Consider the following 17005-nt stretch of genomic DNA (forward strand, 5'->3'; position numbering starts at 1 on the left):
ATGGCCGAAAAAAAAACTTTCATTCCCAACAGTTTCTACAGTATCTACATTCTAATACTGCTGTATCTGAGGGGCTTTTTACACCTGGTCACTTCCTGTGTTTTCTGTGATCCGATATCTACCCGACGGTAAAAAGACCAGGTCTAAATGCCCCCCGAAACGGTTTTGTAGACGGATATAACCCCGATGGTACAAACCCCTTCAGGAGGAGGTCTGGGACGCGTTTCAGATGAAACTGGACAAGTGTAAATGAATGTGGTCGTTCGAGCCACATACGTCAGCGCTATAATCCTCCCAAACGGAACTACGTCACTCGCAGGTGACTCGCGAGTCGTGCATCGCGACAGAAACACCAGTTTTCTCACCAGTGCTGCGCCGATCTTTCACCCAGGCGTCTCGTTTGGTCTTAAATTGCACTGCTGCTGCCAGCGAAAATACAGCAAACAGTAAACGCTGTTTTTTGTAGCAACTGCATACACCAAAGCGTGTTCCATTACAGTTACCCTGGAAATGAGGTCAAATATATCAGCATTTTGGGCGGGAGCAGAAAGATCGGATCGATATCCCATTCGTCGAGAAGCGTTTATGTGGCCTGATGTAAATGGAACAGTTTTAACCAATCAGATAGCTATCGGATCAGAGACAACACATGAAGTGACCGGGTGTAAAAGGGCCCTGACACTACTGTCTCTAACACTACTGTCTCTAACACTGCTGTCTCTAACACTACTGTCTCTAACACTGCTGTCTCTAACACTAATGTCTCTAACACTGCTGTCTCTAACACTACTGTCTCTAACACTGCTGTCTCTAACACTACTGTCTCTAACACTGCTGTCTCTAACACTACTGTCTCTAACACTGCTGTCTCTAACACTAATGTCTCTAACACTGCTGTCTCTAACACTACTGTCTCTAACACTGCTGTCTCTAACACTACTGTCTCTAACACCGCTGTCTCTAACACTACTGTCTCTAACACTACTGTCTCTAACACTACTGTCTCTGACACCGCTCTCTCTGACACCGCTCTCGCTAACAACCACTCTCTCTAACACCGCTCTCTCTAACACCGCTCTCTCTAACACCGCTCTCTCTGACACCGCTCTCTCTAACACCGCTCTCTCTGACACCGCTCTCTCTGACACCACTCTCTCTAACACCGCTCTCTCTAACACCACTCTCTCTAAGAACCACTCTCTCTAACACCACTCTCTAACACCGCTCTCTCTAACACCGCTCTCTCTGACACCGCTCTCTCTGACACCGCTCTCTCTGACACCGCTCTCTCTAACACCACTCTCTCTAACACCGCTCTCTCTAACACCACTCTCTCTCTAACACCACTCTCTCTAACACCGCTCTCTCTAACAACCACTCTCTCTAACACCACTCTCTCTAACACCACTCTCTAACACCGCTCTCTCTGACGCCGCTCTCTCTGACACCGCTCTCTCTGACATCGCTCTCTCTAACAACCACTCTCTCTGACACCGCTATCTCTAACAACCACTCTCTCTAACACCGCTCTCTCTAACACCGCTCTCCCTAACACCGCTCTCTCTAACACCGCTCTCTCTAACACCGCTCTCTCTAACACCGCTCTCTCTAACACCGCTCTCTCTAACACCGCTCTCTCTAACACCACTCTCTCTGACACCGCTCTCTCTGACACCGCTCTCTCTGACACCGCTCTCTCTAACAACCACTCTCTCTAACACCACTCTCTCTAACACCACTCTCTAACACCACTCTCTCAAACACCGCTCTCTCTAACACCGCTCTCTCTAACACCACTCTCTAACACCGCTCTCTCTAACACCGCTCTCTCTAACACCGCTCTCTCTAACACCGCTCTCTCTAACACCGCTCTCTCTAACACCGCTCTCTAACACCGCTCTCTCTGACACCGCTCTCTCTAACACCGCTCTCTCTAACACCGCTCTCTCTAACACCGCTGACACTCTGACAGTACTGCACTACTACACACTACACTGTAACGTAACCATGACAGAAACATATGATGGAAAACTGACCTACTGACATTTTTTTCATCACTACAAATAGCTAAGTTTTTTTAACTAAAGCTTGAACTATCGGCTCATTTTTCCTAGTACTTTATTAATGCTGGTTGCTGTGATAGAGGCTCATCGTGTGGATCTACTGATGTCCTTCATCTTAAATGTTTGTTAACATACTGAGCAAAGTCAAAGAAAAAACACTCCAGGTTCTGTTCCACTTACATGCAACTAAACTCACAGAGTTTCCTTTTAAGTGAACATCCAAAATAGTATCTAGTAGCTCTCAGTAGATCACATGGGGATCTGTTTGCCTACAATCTTCCCTAATCGTTTACAGAGTGAGCAGAAGGAGTGTTTGACTGATGGCCCTCTCTGACCCAGTAAAGTCCGCTCGTCCTGCTGGCTCACAGCTCTCCACAGAGCCACATCACACACTGCACCACATGTATCCCTTTTTCTGCTCTCATCTGTGAATGTCAGCTTCAGAAGTGTGAAGATCCACAATCTGCGCTCCACTTTCCAAAGCCACTTGCTATTTATGCCGTAATGCTAATTAATGCTTATTTATATGTTTGTGATTTCGTGCGTTCTCGTTTTTTTTTCTTTCTAATAGCCGTCCTGCGTCTGTGGTATTTGTGAAACAGAGTCCAGCACACTGACTGCCAGCCTCTAAAGCCATCCACCTGAGCTACCACAGCGCACAGCCACCTACCTATCAGCAGGGCTGCTGGCAGGAAATGAACTGCTAATTATTCCAGGAGGAGGAGGTAGAGAAGAATAGGAGAGGTCTCTGTTTAAAGAAAGATGAATGATTGATCTGCCAAAGCTCTCTCCTTCTCTGCTTATAAATGTTAATGAATTTAGATCAGTAATTTCAGGGAAAAGACAGAGGCTGTACTACATCATCCAAAGCATTCCCAGGCATGTCAGGTGTCTATGAGATCTGACACCTTGAAAAAAAAAATGCTTTTAAACTCTGATTACTGTACCAGGAGTTGTGACATTTTCATGAGTCAAGGATCTGTGGGGATCGTGAGAGTGTGAGTGAGTGTGTGCGTCAGATCGTTTATCTCTGTAATCAGCTAAATTCAGTACTCTCTCACTTCACAGCCAAGCAGATGTCTTAAACATCTGTTCAACACACTTGGATTAATCGTGTGACGGCTTTATTTTATACGGAAGCTGTAGTGGTATATCACAGGGCTCTGATTGATTAGGCACCGTTCCAATAGTTAATATAAAGTACTGAGATAAAGGAGGGCACGGTGGCTTAGTGGTTAGCACGTTCGCCTCACACCTCCAGGGTCGGGGGTTCGATTCCCGCCTCCGCCTTGTGTGTGTGGAGTTTGCATGTTCTCCCCGTGCCTCGGGGGTTTCCTCCGGGTACTCCGGTTTCCTCCCCCGGTCCAAAGACATGCATGGTAGGTTGATTGGCATCTCTGGAAAACTGTTAACGTCTGAGATAGGCACAGGCTCCCCGTGACCCGAGTAGCTCAGATAAGCGGTAGAAAATGGATGGATGAATGAATGAAGTACTGTATATTTTTGACAAGGTCACTAAAATGTTTAGTTGGATTGAGTTTTTGATTAAATAACTATCGAATTTAAAGAATAAATGGAGCTCTCATTTAATGGTTTTACTTAAATTATTGCTTCTGGTGCAAATTTGATCATCATTATAGCAAAAGTTGTTTTCTCACGACAATGAAAATTGTTTGCTCAGGTTTCTCAACAGCACTGTTATACATCAGGCAGCTCCTTAACAGGAACCTGCTGGTGCAGTGGAAGGGTAACGGCCTTATAGCTCCAAGGTTGTGGGTTTCACCTTGAGCTCGGGTGACTGTTTTTCCACTTTGGGATCAATAAAGTAAATCCATCCATCCATCCATCATCCATCCATCCAACCATCTAACCACACCTTTTTCTCAATACTTTACACCTGGTCTAGCACTTGACAAAGATAAGGCTTGATGGATGGAAGAAGCCTTTATTTTGTCACATGTACATTTCAGCACAGTGAAATTCTTTCTTCACATAACGTAACTTTGGAGGTTGGGGTCAGAGCACAGGGTCAGACATGATACAGCATCACTGGAGCAAACCACTTGAGCCTCCACTGCCCTGAATTAATAGATTAATAGTTTAATAGATGTAGCATATCATTCCCAGATGGGCAATTAGGAAAAATACAAATGAATAGAAAAATTAGAACGCTTAGAAAAATATATTGATATCTTAGGGACAACATCTTTATGCATGGCCCTTCTGGACTTATGTACTACAACTCTAAAAAACCTACTAGTATCTTTAGAGTCATTTTCCTGCTGTAAGATGAAATGCCTTCTCCTGCTCGGGGTTAGATTTGAGCCAGTTAAGGTGTTTCTATACTCTTAGGAATTCATTCAGCGGCTGCTGTTGCCAGCTGTCACATCCTCTGTAAGAGACTTCTGGCAGATCTACACGGACAGAGCATTACGTTTCACGAATCAAATGGCAGCTGGTTTTTTTTTTTTTTTTTTACCTCAAGCCCATTTCCACTGTGGTGCAGGTTAAAGGAACTTTATAAATGTATCTTTGTCCCAAAGCTCAACAATCACACAATTCAGGAATCAGAACGGAATGGGCACAGGGCTGAGCCTTTGTGAAAGTAGTCCATCGTTAAAATAAACCTTATTCTAGCGTGTTATAATCTTCTTAATATTTGAAATAAACATCTCGTCTCATTTGCTCTGAGCTGATAGAACATGTCTCAGGTGAGAGGTAGGACTTGTCGTGACCTTCTCCCAAAATGATAAAGAAAATATTGTCCAAAAGAATAGAACGGTTAAACAGCACACACACACACACACACACGCGCGCACACACACACACACACACACACACACACACACACACGCTCCTAGGAGAATTAATTACAGTGTCATTTGCAGTCACCACTTGATAAGCTGCTCTTCACAAGGACAATGTGTAGTGAAGCATGATGTTAAACGCCAAGGACATGCTGGTGGTACAACATCAATGGATTATGTAGATTAATACCACTATAATCATCTAATAATAATTAATATAATAATAATAATAATTTATTTTTTACTATTATTATTATTATTATTATTATTATTATTATTATTATCGTTATTATTATTATTATTATTATTATTATTACAGTTGTCAATAAAACAATTGACTGATAAGCACTGTTAAATATTATACCATTATAATAAGATAGTAAAATGATAACAACATTAAATAACAATAAAATAATAACAACTACTGGATTTAAAAGCATTTATAGAGTTTCATTTTTTTATAGGCTGTAAGGACATATTTCATAAAACATATCTTTTAACATCTGTCATAAAATGTATTACACTATGACTAGTAATATTAGCATGTGGTATAATTACTGTATAAGAGACACTGATGGTATGTATATACTGTAGATGACTTGTAGGTACACGGATTATTTAATAATAACTGCATAAGCTTCCATCGTGATTTACAGCATATATATTATATGCTATAATATGAGCAGTCAGCAAACAAAACCGACTGGCACGTGGCATAAATAAATAAATAAATAAATAAATAAATAAATAAATAAATAAACAAACAAAGCCCTCCAGTAAATACATTAATGTGGCTTCGTTCACCATCTTCAAAATAAGGAAGACGGCTGTCTTTCTCCTCTCCTACATATGGGACAGCCCTTATTTTGGTCACCCAAATGCTGCTTAAACCCAGTGTGCTCTCAGCTGTTTTAATAAATAACTAGATGATGGAGCCGAATGTAAGTTTGCACGGCAGTAATGAGTTCTCGGTCTCCGTCAGGGCTCAGCTGACTGCTGCTTGAGGGACAGAGCATGGCACACACCAGCTCTCAGGAGAATTAATTACAGTGTCGTTCGCAGTCACCACTTGGCTAAGCTGTTCCTCACGCTGACACATTCACTGTAACCACTGAGTAATACGTTTTAAAGCACAGCTTAGGAGCTACTGACCCGGCACACCTGGCTCCTGTGTGTGGGGTACCATGAGTTTATTAGCGTTGGTCTGAATAATGGGGTTCATTTATAATTGTAATAATATAATAAAACATAATACTATCTAATGAAGATTGAATTGATGTTATTTTCTAAAATAAATCAGAGAATTGGTTTAAATTAAGTAAATATTATATTATACAGTACAGACCAAAAGTTTGGACACACCTTCCAAAAGTTTGGACACACCACCTTTTCAACAGGACAATGACCCCAAACACACCTCCAGGCTGTGTAAGGGCTATTTGACCATGAAGGAGAGTGATGTGGTGCTGCACCAGATGACCTGGCCTCCACAGTCACCGGACCTGAACCCCGATCGAGACGGTTTGGGGTGAGCTGGACCTCAGAGTGAAGGCAAAAGGGCCAACAAGTGCTAAGCATCTCTGGGAACTCCTTCAAGACTGTCGGAAGACCATTTCAGGTGACGACCTCTTGAAGCTCATCGAGAGAATGCCGAGAGTGTGCAAAGCAGTAATCAGAGCAAAAGGTGGCTACTTTGAAGAACCTAGAATATGACATATTTTCAGTCGTTTCACACTTTTTGTTATGTACGTATATAATTCCACACGTGTTCATTCATAGTTTTGATGCCTTCTGTGTGAATCTACAATGTTCATAGTCATGAAAATAAAGAAAACTCTTTGTATGAGAAGGGGTGTCCAAACTTTTGGTCTGTACTGTATAGCAACAACATAAAATAATGTACATTTAGATTAGATTAGATTAGATTAGATTAGATTAGATTAGATTAGATTAGATTCTTTATTGTCATTACACATGTACAAGTACAAGGCAACGAAATGTAGTTTAGGTCTAACCAGAGTGCAATAGCAGTAAGTGCAGGATGTACAGTTTGTACAAGACATAGTTAAGTTAAATAAAGTGTTAATATGCAAATAATTTACAGATGTATGTGTACTATGAACATAATATACAGATGGTTATAATTATAACTGAAATTTACTGAAATTTACAGTAGGATATGTGCTGCAACAAAATATATGGCCATTACTATAAAGAGTAATTTACAGATGTGTATGTACTAGGAGTATAATGTACAGATGAATATATATGTACTACGAGTATAATGTACAGATGAATATATATGTACTACGAGTATAATGTACAGATGAATATATATGTACTAGGAGTATAATGTACAGATGAATATATATGTACTAGGAGTATAATGTACAGATGAATATATATGTACTACGAGTATAATGTACAGATGAATATATATGTACTACGAGTATAATGTACAGATGAATATATATGTACTAGGAGTCTAATGTACAGATGAATATATATGTACTAGGAGTCTAATGTACAGATGAATATATATGTACTAGGAGTATAATGTACAGATGAATATATACAGTATGTGCTATGAACATAATAGACAGGTGGCTATTACTACTGTATAAACTGAAATTTACAGAAGGGTATGTGCTTGATGGCAGGATGTTTTTCTGTTAAATGCTTCATATAGTTTTATAGCAATATAACGACTGACCTACTTTTATGGCCTGTTTTCATTGTGTAACCTGCTTTATCCTGCTCCGTGTTTTATTTGGATCAAAATGTCCCATTTCTTCATGGTTTTGTTCATGGTTTGGATTTTCCACATTGTGTTTTTGAGGTCCTGGTTCATGTTTACATGATGGTTGTGTGTTAGCTGTATATTCTTGTGAATTCCCTAGTGTTCATTACCAGGCCCTATTGGTGCCAACAAACTTTCCCCACACCATACCACCACCAGCACCAGGAACTACTGCTATCTATCCCTGAAGGCAGGTTGGGTCCATGGCTACTTGCTGCTCACACCAAACTCTTATTCATGTTCTGACTGCTCACTATGGTTGTAATAAGAAGTTTTTATTTTTTTTCATTTGAATTTCTGTAGCTGTCATTCTCCTCTCGCCTTCATTAGAGCCCACAGAACTGAAGCTTACTCTGTATAAATGTTATAGATTGTTCCGTGTCTAAGAAAATGTCTCTAAAATACTCACACCAGCTCATCTGGAACCAACAACCACGTTTTCCATATTCTGATGTGGGACGTACAGTATGAGATAGCGTACATGCAGGATTTTGTGCATTCTGCAGGAGGTAACCTGGGTGAATGGTCCATCTGTTGCTAAGTAATGGACAGAATGTAAGAAATATCATAATGGTCTCTCTCCCTGAATAACAACCCCCTCATTTCCTCGTTTCTCTGGTGTATGACATTGTCAAGTGCCCAGAATATGAAGTGTGTTACTGCTAACCCATATATTGTAGCCAAGTGCAGTTGTTTATATACTATTTACAGTGGATTAAAAAAAAAGTTTACACATCCTTCTCAAAATAGCAGGTATTTGTGATTATATACCAAGAAAAGGTTTTCTACCCACAATGAATAAAAATTAAGTAGAAAACTTTACAATAAGAACCTTCATTCATTCATTCATTCATTCATTCATTCATTCATTCATTTCCTACCGCTTATCCGAACTTCTCGGGTCACGGGGAGCCTGTGTCTATCTCAGGCGTCATCGGGCATCGAGGCAGGATACACCCTGGACGGAGTGCCAACCCATCACAGGGCACACACACACACACACACACTCATTCACTCTCACACACACACACACTACAGACAATTTTCCAGAGATGCCAATCAACCTACTATGCATGTCTTTGGACCAGGGGAGGAAACCGGAGTACCCGGAGGAAACCCCCGAGGCACGGGGAGAACATGCAAACTCCACACACACAAGGCGGAGGCGGGAATCGAACCCCGACCCTGGAGGTGTGAGGCGAACGTGCTAACCACTAAGCCACCGTGTACCACAATAAGAATATGATGAGGTGGAAAAAATATATAAATATATATATAATGAACCTAGTTGTGTAGGCATGCACACCACTAAACTAATCCTTTGTTGAAGCACCTTATAATTTTGTTACACCAGACAGTGTTTTGGGGTAAAAGTCTATCAGCGAGACCCATCTTGACTGGAATCGAGATAAGAGATGTACCTTTATTAATCCCCTATAGGGGAAATTCAAGACTTCTTTTGTGCACAGCATGCTTCAGGTCACAACACAGATTTTTAGTGTGGTTCAGGATTAGATTCTGCTTCACTCAGTCAAAACGACTGATCTCCTTTTGTGTAAGTCGTTCCTTTGCGCATGTATGCTTTGGGTCATTCTTCATCTTGCTAGCAGAGGCCTGAAGGTTTTGCACTAAAATGGACTTGTATTTGTAGCTAGTTATGATTCACTCCAGCTTATATTCTCTCTAGGAATATGAGAGATTGTTGTCAGATACACAAAAGACATTCGGGTTTGAAATTCAATGTGGAGCATTAGACAACAGATCAGTTCAGTTCAATTCAACAGATCAGTTCACTTCTCATATACAGTACAGACCAAAAGTTTGGACACACCTTCTCATTCAAAGAGTTTTCTTTATTTTCATGACTATGAACATTGTAGATTCACACCGAAGGCATTAAAACTATGAATGAACACGTGTGGAATTATATACGTACATAACAAAAAAGTGTGAAACGACTGAAAATATGTCATATTCTAGGTTCTTCAAAGTAGCCACCTTTTGCTCTGATTACTGCTTTGCACACTCTCGGCATTCTCTCGATGAGCTTCAAGAGGTCGTCACCTGAAATGGTCTTCCAACAGTCTTGAAGGAGTTCCCAGAGATGCTTAGCACTTGTTGGCCCTTTTGCCTTCACTCTGAGGTCCAGCTCACCCCAAACCGTCTCGATCGGGGTTCAGGTCCGGTGACTGTGGAGGCCAGGTCATCTGGTACAGCACGCCATCACTCTCCTTCATGGTCAAATAGCCCTTACACAGCCTGGAGGTGTGTTTGGGGTCATTGTCCTGTTGAAAAGGTGGTGTGTCCAAACTTTTGGAAGGTGTGTCCAAACTTTTGGTCTGTACTGTACATCTAGATGTGGTTAACAACTTGATACTGTTGTACCAAGGTACAGGGTCCTGTTGTGAGCAGACCACCTGACTGTGAGGTGAACAAACATATTGGAAGAGTCTTTAATTGACATGGCAGTGTTTTAAAGTTCCTTCTGATTCATTTGGACGCATTTCTCTGTAAACTGTCAGATTCCTCAATTCATACCATCATGAGCTCCATCATCGATAAAGATTAGTGAGAACGTTCCAGAAGCATCCATGCAAGCCTAAGCCATGACACTACCACCACCACCGTGCTTGGACACTGAGGTTTTTAGGGTTTTCTTCAAAGCTCTTACAATATTTCTGTCATTTGTTGATCCTTTCCTTGGCTGACCTGCTCCGTGTTTGATTGTTTAGTGCACCGGTGGTTTCTATCTATAGCAGAAATAATTGTATTGGCTCTGCTCAATGCCTGTCCAGTTTTCCCTCTTTTTTTTTCCAGCTTAAAATGGCTTGATTTTCTCCCATAGACGACTCTCTGGTTTTATGTTTGATTTTTTTCTTTTTAACAACAAATACATTCAAAGGCAAAACCCAGAGCTCAAACCAAGTGCTGACATTCAGAGTTATTAAATGTTTAAACAATCAAACCAACCACGTAGGGCGTGTGGTAGCCTAGTACTTAAAGTGTTGGGCTTCCAATCGGAAGGTTGTGTGTTCGATCCCAGGTCCACCAAGCTGCCATTGTTGGGCCCCTGAGTAAGGCCCTTAACCCTAAACCTGCTCAGTAGTATAAAAATAACGTAAGTCGCTCCGGATGCAAGTGTCTGCCAAATGCTGGGAATGAAATGCATAACTGGGCAACAAGAATCACCTCCTAGTCACAGGTTCCAATATTTCTGAGCACTTGAAAATTATGGGTGAAAAAATCAAAAGCTGTTTCACGTATCTAGATGTAAATATCAGGAAATGGAAGCTGAAATGCTCGTCCATAAAAATCTAAATGTTTTCGGTAAATATCAATAACAGAAGAACTGGTCTTGATGTTAATCCCCTTTCAGACGGCAATGGTCAGGTAAGATGGTCATTTGTCCACAAACTTTTGGCTATATAGTGTATATTGATCTGCACACCTAACATAAGCCTCAAGGAGACTCAACAGAACAAAATCCACTAGTGCCATGGCAACATTATTTATACCACATCAGATGGCATTTGTAGACAAAGATTAACATTTGCACAATAAAGCTATAGACAGAAACACGAGTTTATTGCTTTTCTTTGTATTAAAAAAATAATAAACTGTGACAAAAAAAAAAATCAAATCATCAGTTTGATCCCTTCAAGCTGGTTTAGTGGGGGAAGACCAGGAGGGGTGTACACTGGGAGCAGCGCAGCATGAGCAGCTCGCTATCATGGTGATTAGAGTCCTTCTTACGTATGCGTTCACAGCATGCGTCTGAATGCATGTGTGTAGAAAGTGAGAGAGATAGAGCATTGCTATGTGTATTAGTCAGCCAAGGCAATTACCACCCCAGCGCATTAAATGATCACTGTAGATGTAAGTGGTGCTGTGGCCCACCGGATGTGCCAAAAATGGCCTGCTGTAACAACTTCCCTTCCACAACGAAGGCCAAGTCAGAGATCTGTGCCCCTGTGAATAGCTATAGGACCTCACAGCTGCCTCTCTGAGGTGAATAATCCACAGCTGCTTCTACCAGTTTCTCTTGGGTTCTGTTTGCTCGATCAAATTCACAGTGAATCGATCGAGACTTGACCGTGAATCAGCAGCACCTTTACTCTGAATCAAACTCACCCAAGTCAAAACCTCACTTCTAATCCACCCTAAAGAAAAAAACATGCTGGGATCCACCAAAGACCATAAAGACTGCCTGAATATACATATAAAGGCCAGGAATATACAGAATCTTTTAATACACATTTAACTCCTTTCAAGGGCCCGAATGTTTTACAGTAACCTGAAACAAAGGAGCCAAGTTGAAAAGCCATTACAGCTGATTACTACCTGAGGTCTGTGATTGACAGGTATCCTATAAGATCTGATCTAAACATGCCGTACACAACAGGGAAGCTTAACTGAAATTTAGCACAGAGTCTATTTCATTACGGTTTATAACGCATGTATACTCACGGAGGTTATTTCCTGTAGTCCGGGCCTGCAGGTTCTCGTACGGCTGTCCGTGCACAGCCAGGTTCTCCTCGCGTTCCTCTACTCTCGTCTGCCGCATCACTTGCGCCAGCGCTCTGCAGAGACACACACATCGTTACAGCAGGTCTCACCGCTATTAGACATGGAGCACTGTGCTGCTTTCTTGATGTCTTTCAAAACCGACAGACACACTGTCAGGAAGTGTGTTCTGCTTTTACATGAGCATGTCAGTATGTTCAAAATCAAAAACCATGCACGATGTGTATTACTCCTAAAGTGCGTCCTTAAAAATAGCCGTGTGAAATCGGGGTGTGTGAAAATAATTGACCTGATGTGATCTAAATCGATCTGTACGGGTAAACACGAGAAAATGTATCCTGAATAAAAAGGTGAATAATCGCTCGTTTAGGAACATGACTGGCTTTAATTGTAACAGTTGATTATTTAGAAGCTTCCTAAATCAAAAGTCTAAAATGTTTCCGTCTCTCTACTCCAGATTTATCTTTAGAGACAGTGTAAATGCATGCACACCATGTTCATCTCGCACTGTCACATCCGTTATACCTGTTTTTTTTTTTCACAACACACACTTTCAAACACATTTCATTTACTGTTACAGTAAGTTCGTTTGCTCATAACGTTTATACGGTGCGTTTAACGTCAGGAGTCGTCGATCTTATCCGGAAAGGTCCGGGGAGGCTTCTGGTTTTCACTCCAACCTACAGTAGCAGGAGCCACTCCTGATTGCACTTGTTTATTCAGTTCATCTTCAAACAACTATCAAGTGTTTGTCTGTGATGCCTGCAGTCACACCAGCCCTTTGTTGATATAACTGAAGACCCCTACATTACATATCACTGTTACCTGTTTATGTCTCAAGCCATGGTTTATTTGAGGATCGAGCTTTTTCCTCTTGTGTGATTGTTATGATTTCTGACTCCATGGGATGTCTGGAGTCAAAAGAAAAACTGTGTTTAAAAACCTTTAAATGATTATTGTGGATATATGGGCTCAATAGTGTGTCCATGCTGTTCGTTCGTCTGTCTGTCTGTCTGTCTGTCTGTCTGTCTGTCTGTGTCTAATCTATGTGTCCAGGTGATAGTGTTAAGTCTTCCCTCGGGTCACCCACCTAGACATGTTTTCTCGGTGCGGTCGGTGTGCCTTCTCAAGCCCGAGTTTTGTGAAAATCCCGACCAGAGCCATGATGGCGACCACTCCGCATATGATGTACACGATTAGATTGGTTCTATCCCTCGTGGGGTCGTGCGCCGGGTCATTCTTTTTGGGTGGCGGTCTGCCGGTTATTGACCACGGCGGTGTGCCGTCGTTAGTGCACGCGCGCTGGTCCAGGCGCGACTCCTTGAACTCGCAGCAGAAGCGGAAGCCGCACGTGCCGCAGCAGTACAGGTAGCTGCCCGTTCGGCAGACAAACGGCGGGTCCCACTGGCCCATCACGTCGTAGTAGCCCCTGCATTTATCCTCTGTGTGCGGAGGCTCCGACAGACCGCTCTCGCCGTCTCGGGACTCGTTGGAACCAGACACGGACACCGACCCGACTTGTCTGGCGTTTTCACCGGTTACGTCGCACGCCACAACTTTCACGAGAAAGTAGGCGAGCAGCAGCTCCGTGCTTCTCATCCTGCGCGCGCGCTTCCGCTTTTTTCTTTTGTACCCACTTCCACTCTGGAACGCAAAACAATCAAAGCTCGCGCCTCATGAAGTGGCGAAAAGGCCGTTTTCCGCGAGCGCGTCGCCGCCGTCCGCGTTTCCGCTCATGCTGGACTGACGCTCTCCTGGCGCAACAGTCGGTTGTCGGGGAATCACGAGCAACTTACGGCGCCTCCGTTTTACTCGTGTCGTTGCGCGCAGCCACCGAAAAATACATTGCACATTTTAAAACACCAAAAAAAAATAAAACCCGCCCTTTGCGCGTTACATATGTCCTCTGTTCACTACGACAGTCTACATCACTTCGCATGCATCACTGCTCTGTGTGTGTGTGTGTGTGTGTGTGTGTGTGTGTGTGTGTGTGTGTGTGTGTGTGTGTGTGTGTGTGTGTGTGTGTGTGTGTGAGAGAGAGAGAGAGAGAGAGAGAGAGAGAGAGAGAGAGAGAGTGCAGCACGCGCGCGAACGTTGAACAGGATCAAGTGCGTAATGAGAGAGGAGGAGAGAGAGAGAGACACTCGAGTGTGGGAAGGTGCGAGCGAACAAAGTGAGAAACAAGTAGGTTCCTACAGAACCATATCTATGGACCTACTAGTAACTGATGACGCTTGCTGACTGACAACAAGACAGATGTTGCGTCCAAACCTGTGTGCCAAGGATCAGGTTGTCAAAAGTCTCGTAAATTTAAAATCTATTGCGCATGAAGTCTCATCCATAATCAGCCCGTCTTACTGTTTCTAGTCACTCATCAACATTCGTTCAGACCTCCTCACTCATTACTATCACACAAAACCTCTGATTTTAGTATAAAGTTTACTGGAACTGTACCAACATAAGAAGCTGTAACTTGTGTCGACAGTTGGTCTGTTTTTAAAGTCATATTTTTAACCTTTCTGCCTAATACTACATATTATCACAGTGAAGATAATTCCATTTAAAAAATACTCTAACAGTGATGATGATGATGATGATGATGATGATGATGGAATTTCAGTGCTGTATTCAAGACTATTGTTAAATAATTATTACAATCAAAACACTTTTTTTATTGTACACACATTTAAATGAAACCTTTATTTATTTGATTACATTTAAATTTCAGTAGGGGGGGCACGGTGGCTTAGTGGTTAGCACGTTCGCCTCACACCTCCAGGTTGGGGGTTCGATTCCCGCCTCCGCCTTGTGTGTGTGGAGTTTGCATGTTCTCCCCGTGTCTCAGGGGTTTCCTCCGGGTACTCCGGTTTCCTCCCTCGGTCCAAAGACATGCATGGTAGGTTGATTGGCATCTCTGGAAAATTGTCCGTAGTGTGTGAGTGTGTGAGTGAATGAGAGTGTGTGTGTGTGCCCTGTGATGGGTTGGCACTCCGTCCAGGGTGTATCCTGCCTCGATGCCCGATGACGCCTGAGATAGGCACAGGCTCCCGAGGTAGATCGGATAAGCGGTAGAAAATGAGTGAGTGAGTAAATTTCAGTACAGTGAATTACTTTCTTCACATATCCTAACTTTAGAGATTGAGGTCAAAGCACAGGGTCAGACATGATACAGCACCACTGGAGCAGAGCGTGTCAAGGGCCTTGATCGAGGGCCCAACAGTGGCAGATTTTTAGTGCTCGGGCTTGAACTCTGATCCTCTGATCAACAACACAGAGCCTTTAAAACCTGAGTGGCATAGGCACATATCAGAACTCTTGATATGAATCTTTAAAAATCATTTGAATCACACAACTGAAATATTTCTAATCCCTTAAATTTCATTCCCACAATGATGAATATGGCGTGTGTTGTCTTGAATTGTGACTGATGGGTATCTAGGTACTTCAACCTGCTAGCTTGATGTTAGTTATATTAGTTAATTAGATACCAATTACCTAAGCTACCACCCAATGTCAGTCTTCAAAACCACACTCATTGGCCAATTTAATAGGAACATCTGTATATTTATGAAGTTATATGAAGTTAGAAAATGATCTCTGAACAAACGACACATACTGTAAATCCTCTCCTGTCAGCCTCTAATTCAACTCTATAGTCTTGGGGTGTTTGTGTCATAACTGCTGACCAGGTTGGTTACTTTGTGGGGTGATATTTCCTGTTGGATAACCTGTTGGATTCATTTTGTATGTAGAAAAAAAGCCCCCGAACCAGTGCTTCATACATATTTAATGTTATCGGTGCTCACAGGAAACCGGTTTTGTCAGCGGCAATTTCTCCAACTGCAGAGATCCAACAAGCCTAAGTTCTAACAGCGCTGGCTTTTGCTTTTCAAACATGATTCATGTCTGCCAGGCACAAATCAATTGCGGCACCTTGTTACAGCACGTATATTTGGACCAAGCTGATTTCAGCAACGAGGTTGAAATCGGGTCAGGAGCAAAAAAAAATAATTATCATCATATAGCCAAGCAAAGTGATTAAAAGTTTCATATCCTTCTCTTCTACATTTTTAGATTCTTGGATTATGATCTTTATTCACACCACTGATGAAACTCCACAAGAAAAAAAACTGCTTAATCAGTGTTTGCGTGACTTAGTTAACTTTGTAGACAGAATCTAGGTGTACAAGATACAGTAAAAAAGCCTGATTTATTCCAGAAAGACATGATGGGTGTCCAATCAGCATTAGTCAGCATTATCCAACAGCAGGGTGTCATACTTCAGCCATGAGAGCTACATCACTGCAGACTTAATCATTCTACTTCACTTAAAAAACCTGATGGATGGATGGATGGATAGATGGACGGATGGATGGATGGATGCACGAGTGAATGTATGGATGGATGGATGGAAGGTTGCAAGGGTGGATAGATGAACGGATGGATGGATGGAAGGTTGCAGGGGTGGATATATGGAGGAAGGGTGAGAGGAAGGTTGTATGGATCAATGGATGGTCGGATGGATAAGTGGGTGACAGGTTTGACTGATACATAGAGAGATGGATGGTTAGATGGATAGACACAAAAACACAACAGCAAATCATCCTGTGTTTTCTGCTGACCGAATACATAGGTGTTGTTTTGAGAGAACGACAACAACCAGCGATATGGAGGATGGATAGAGTAAGAAGAAGCATGAGCCAACATGCAAGCACTGATCATATTATTCATGCTTGTTATTATCTGACACATTCGTATGTATTCTGTTTTAACACTATTAAGTCTATCGTACAGGAAGTCGGATAGATCAA

At 42.2% G+C, this 17005-nt stretch overlaps 1 protein-coding gene across 2 annotated transcripts in view; it reads right to left on the minus strand.

Moving 5' to 3' along the window:
* The window catches only part of shisa9b (shisa family member 9b), a 51224-nt gene extending 37053 nt beyond the window's left edge, over positions 1-14171 (minus strand). For both annotated transcript variants that reach the window (XR_007139425.1, XM_027134060.2), the window contains exons 1-2: positions 13285-14171; positions 12138-12250 (exon numbers count right to left, since the gene is read on the minus strand). Coding sequence is in view for 1 of the 2 variants with exons in the window: in XM_027134060.2 (XP_026989861.1) it covers positions 12138-12250; positions 13285-13793 (622 nt within the window). In the remaining variant the exon portion in view is untranslated. The remainder of the gene's footprint in view (positions 1-12137; positions 12251-13284) is intronic.
* Positions 14172-17005: the final 2834 nt, after the last annotated feature.

Source organism: Tachysurus fulvidraco, chromosome 24 (assembly GCF_022655615.1).
Source record: "Tachysurus fulvidraco isolate hzauxx_2018 chromosome 24, HZAU_PFXX_2.0, whole genome shotgun sequence".
In the NCBI taxonomy this organism is placed as follows: domain Eukaryota; kingdom Metazoa; phylum Chordata; class Actinopteri; order Siluriformes; family Bagridae; genus Tachysurus; species Tachysurus fulvidraco.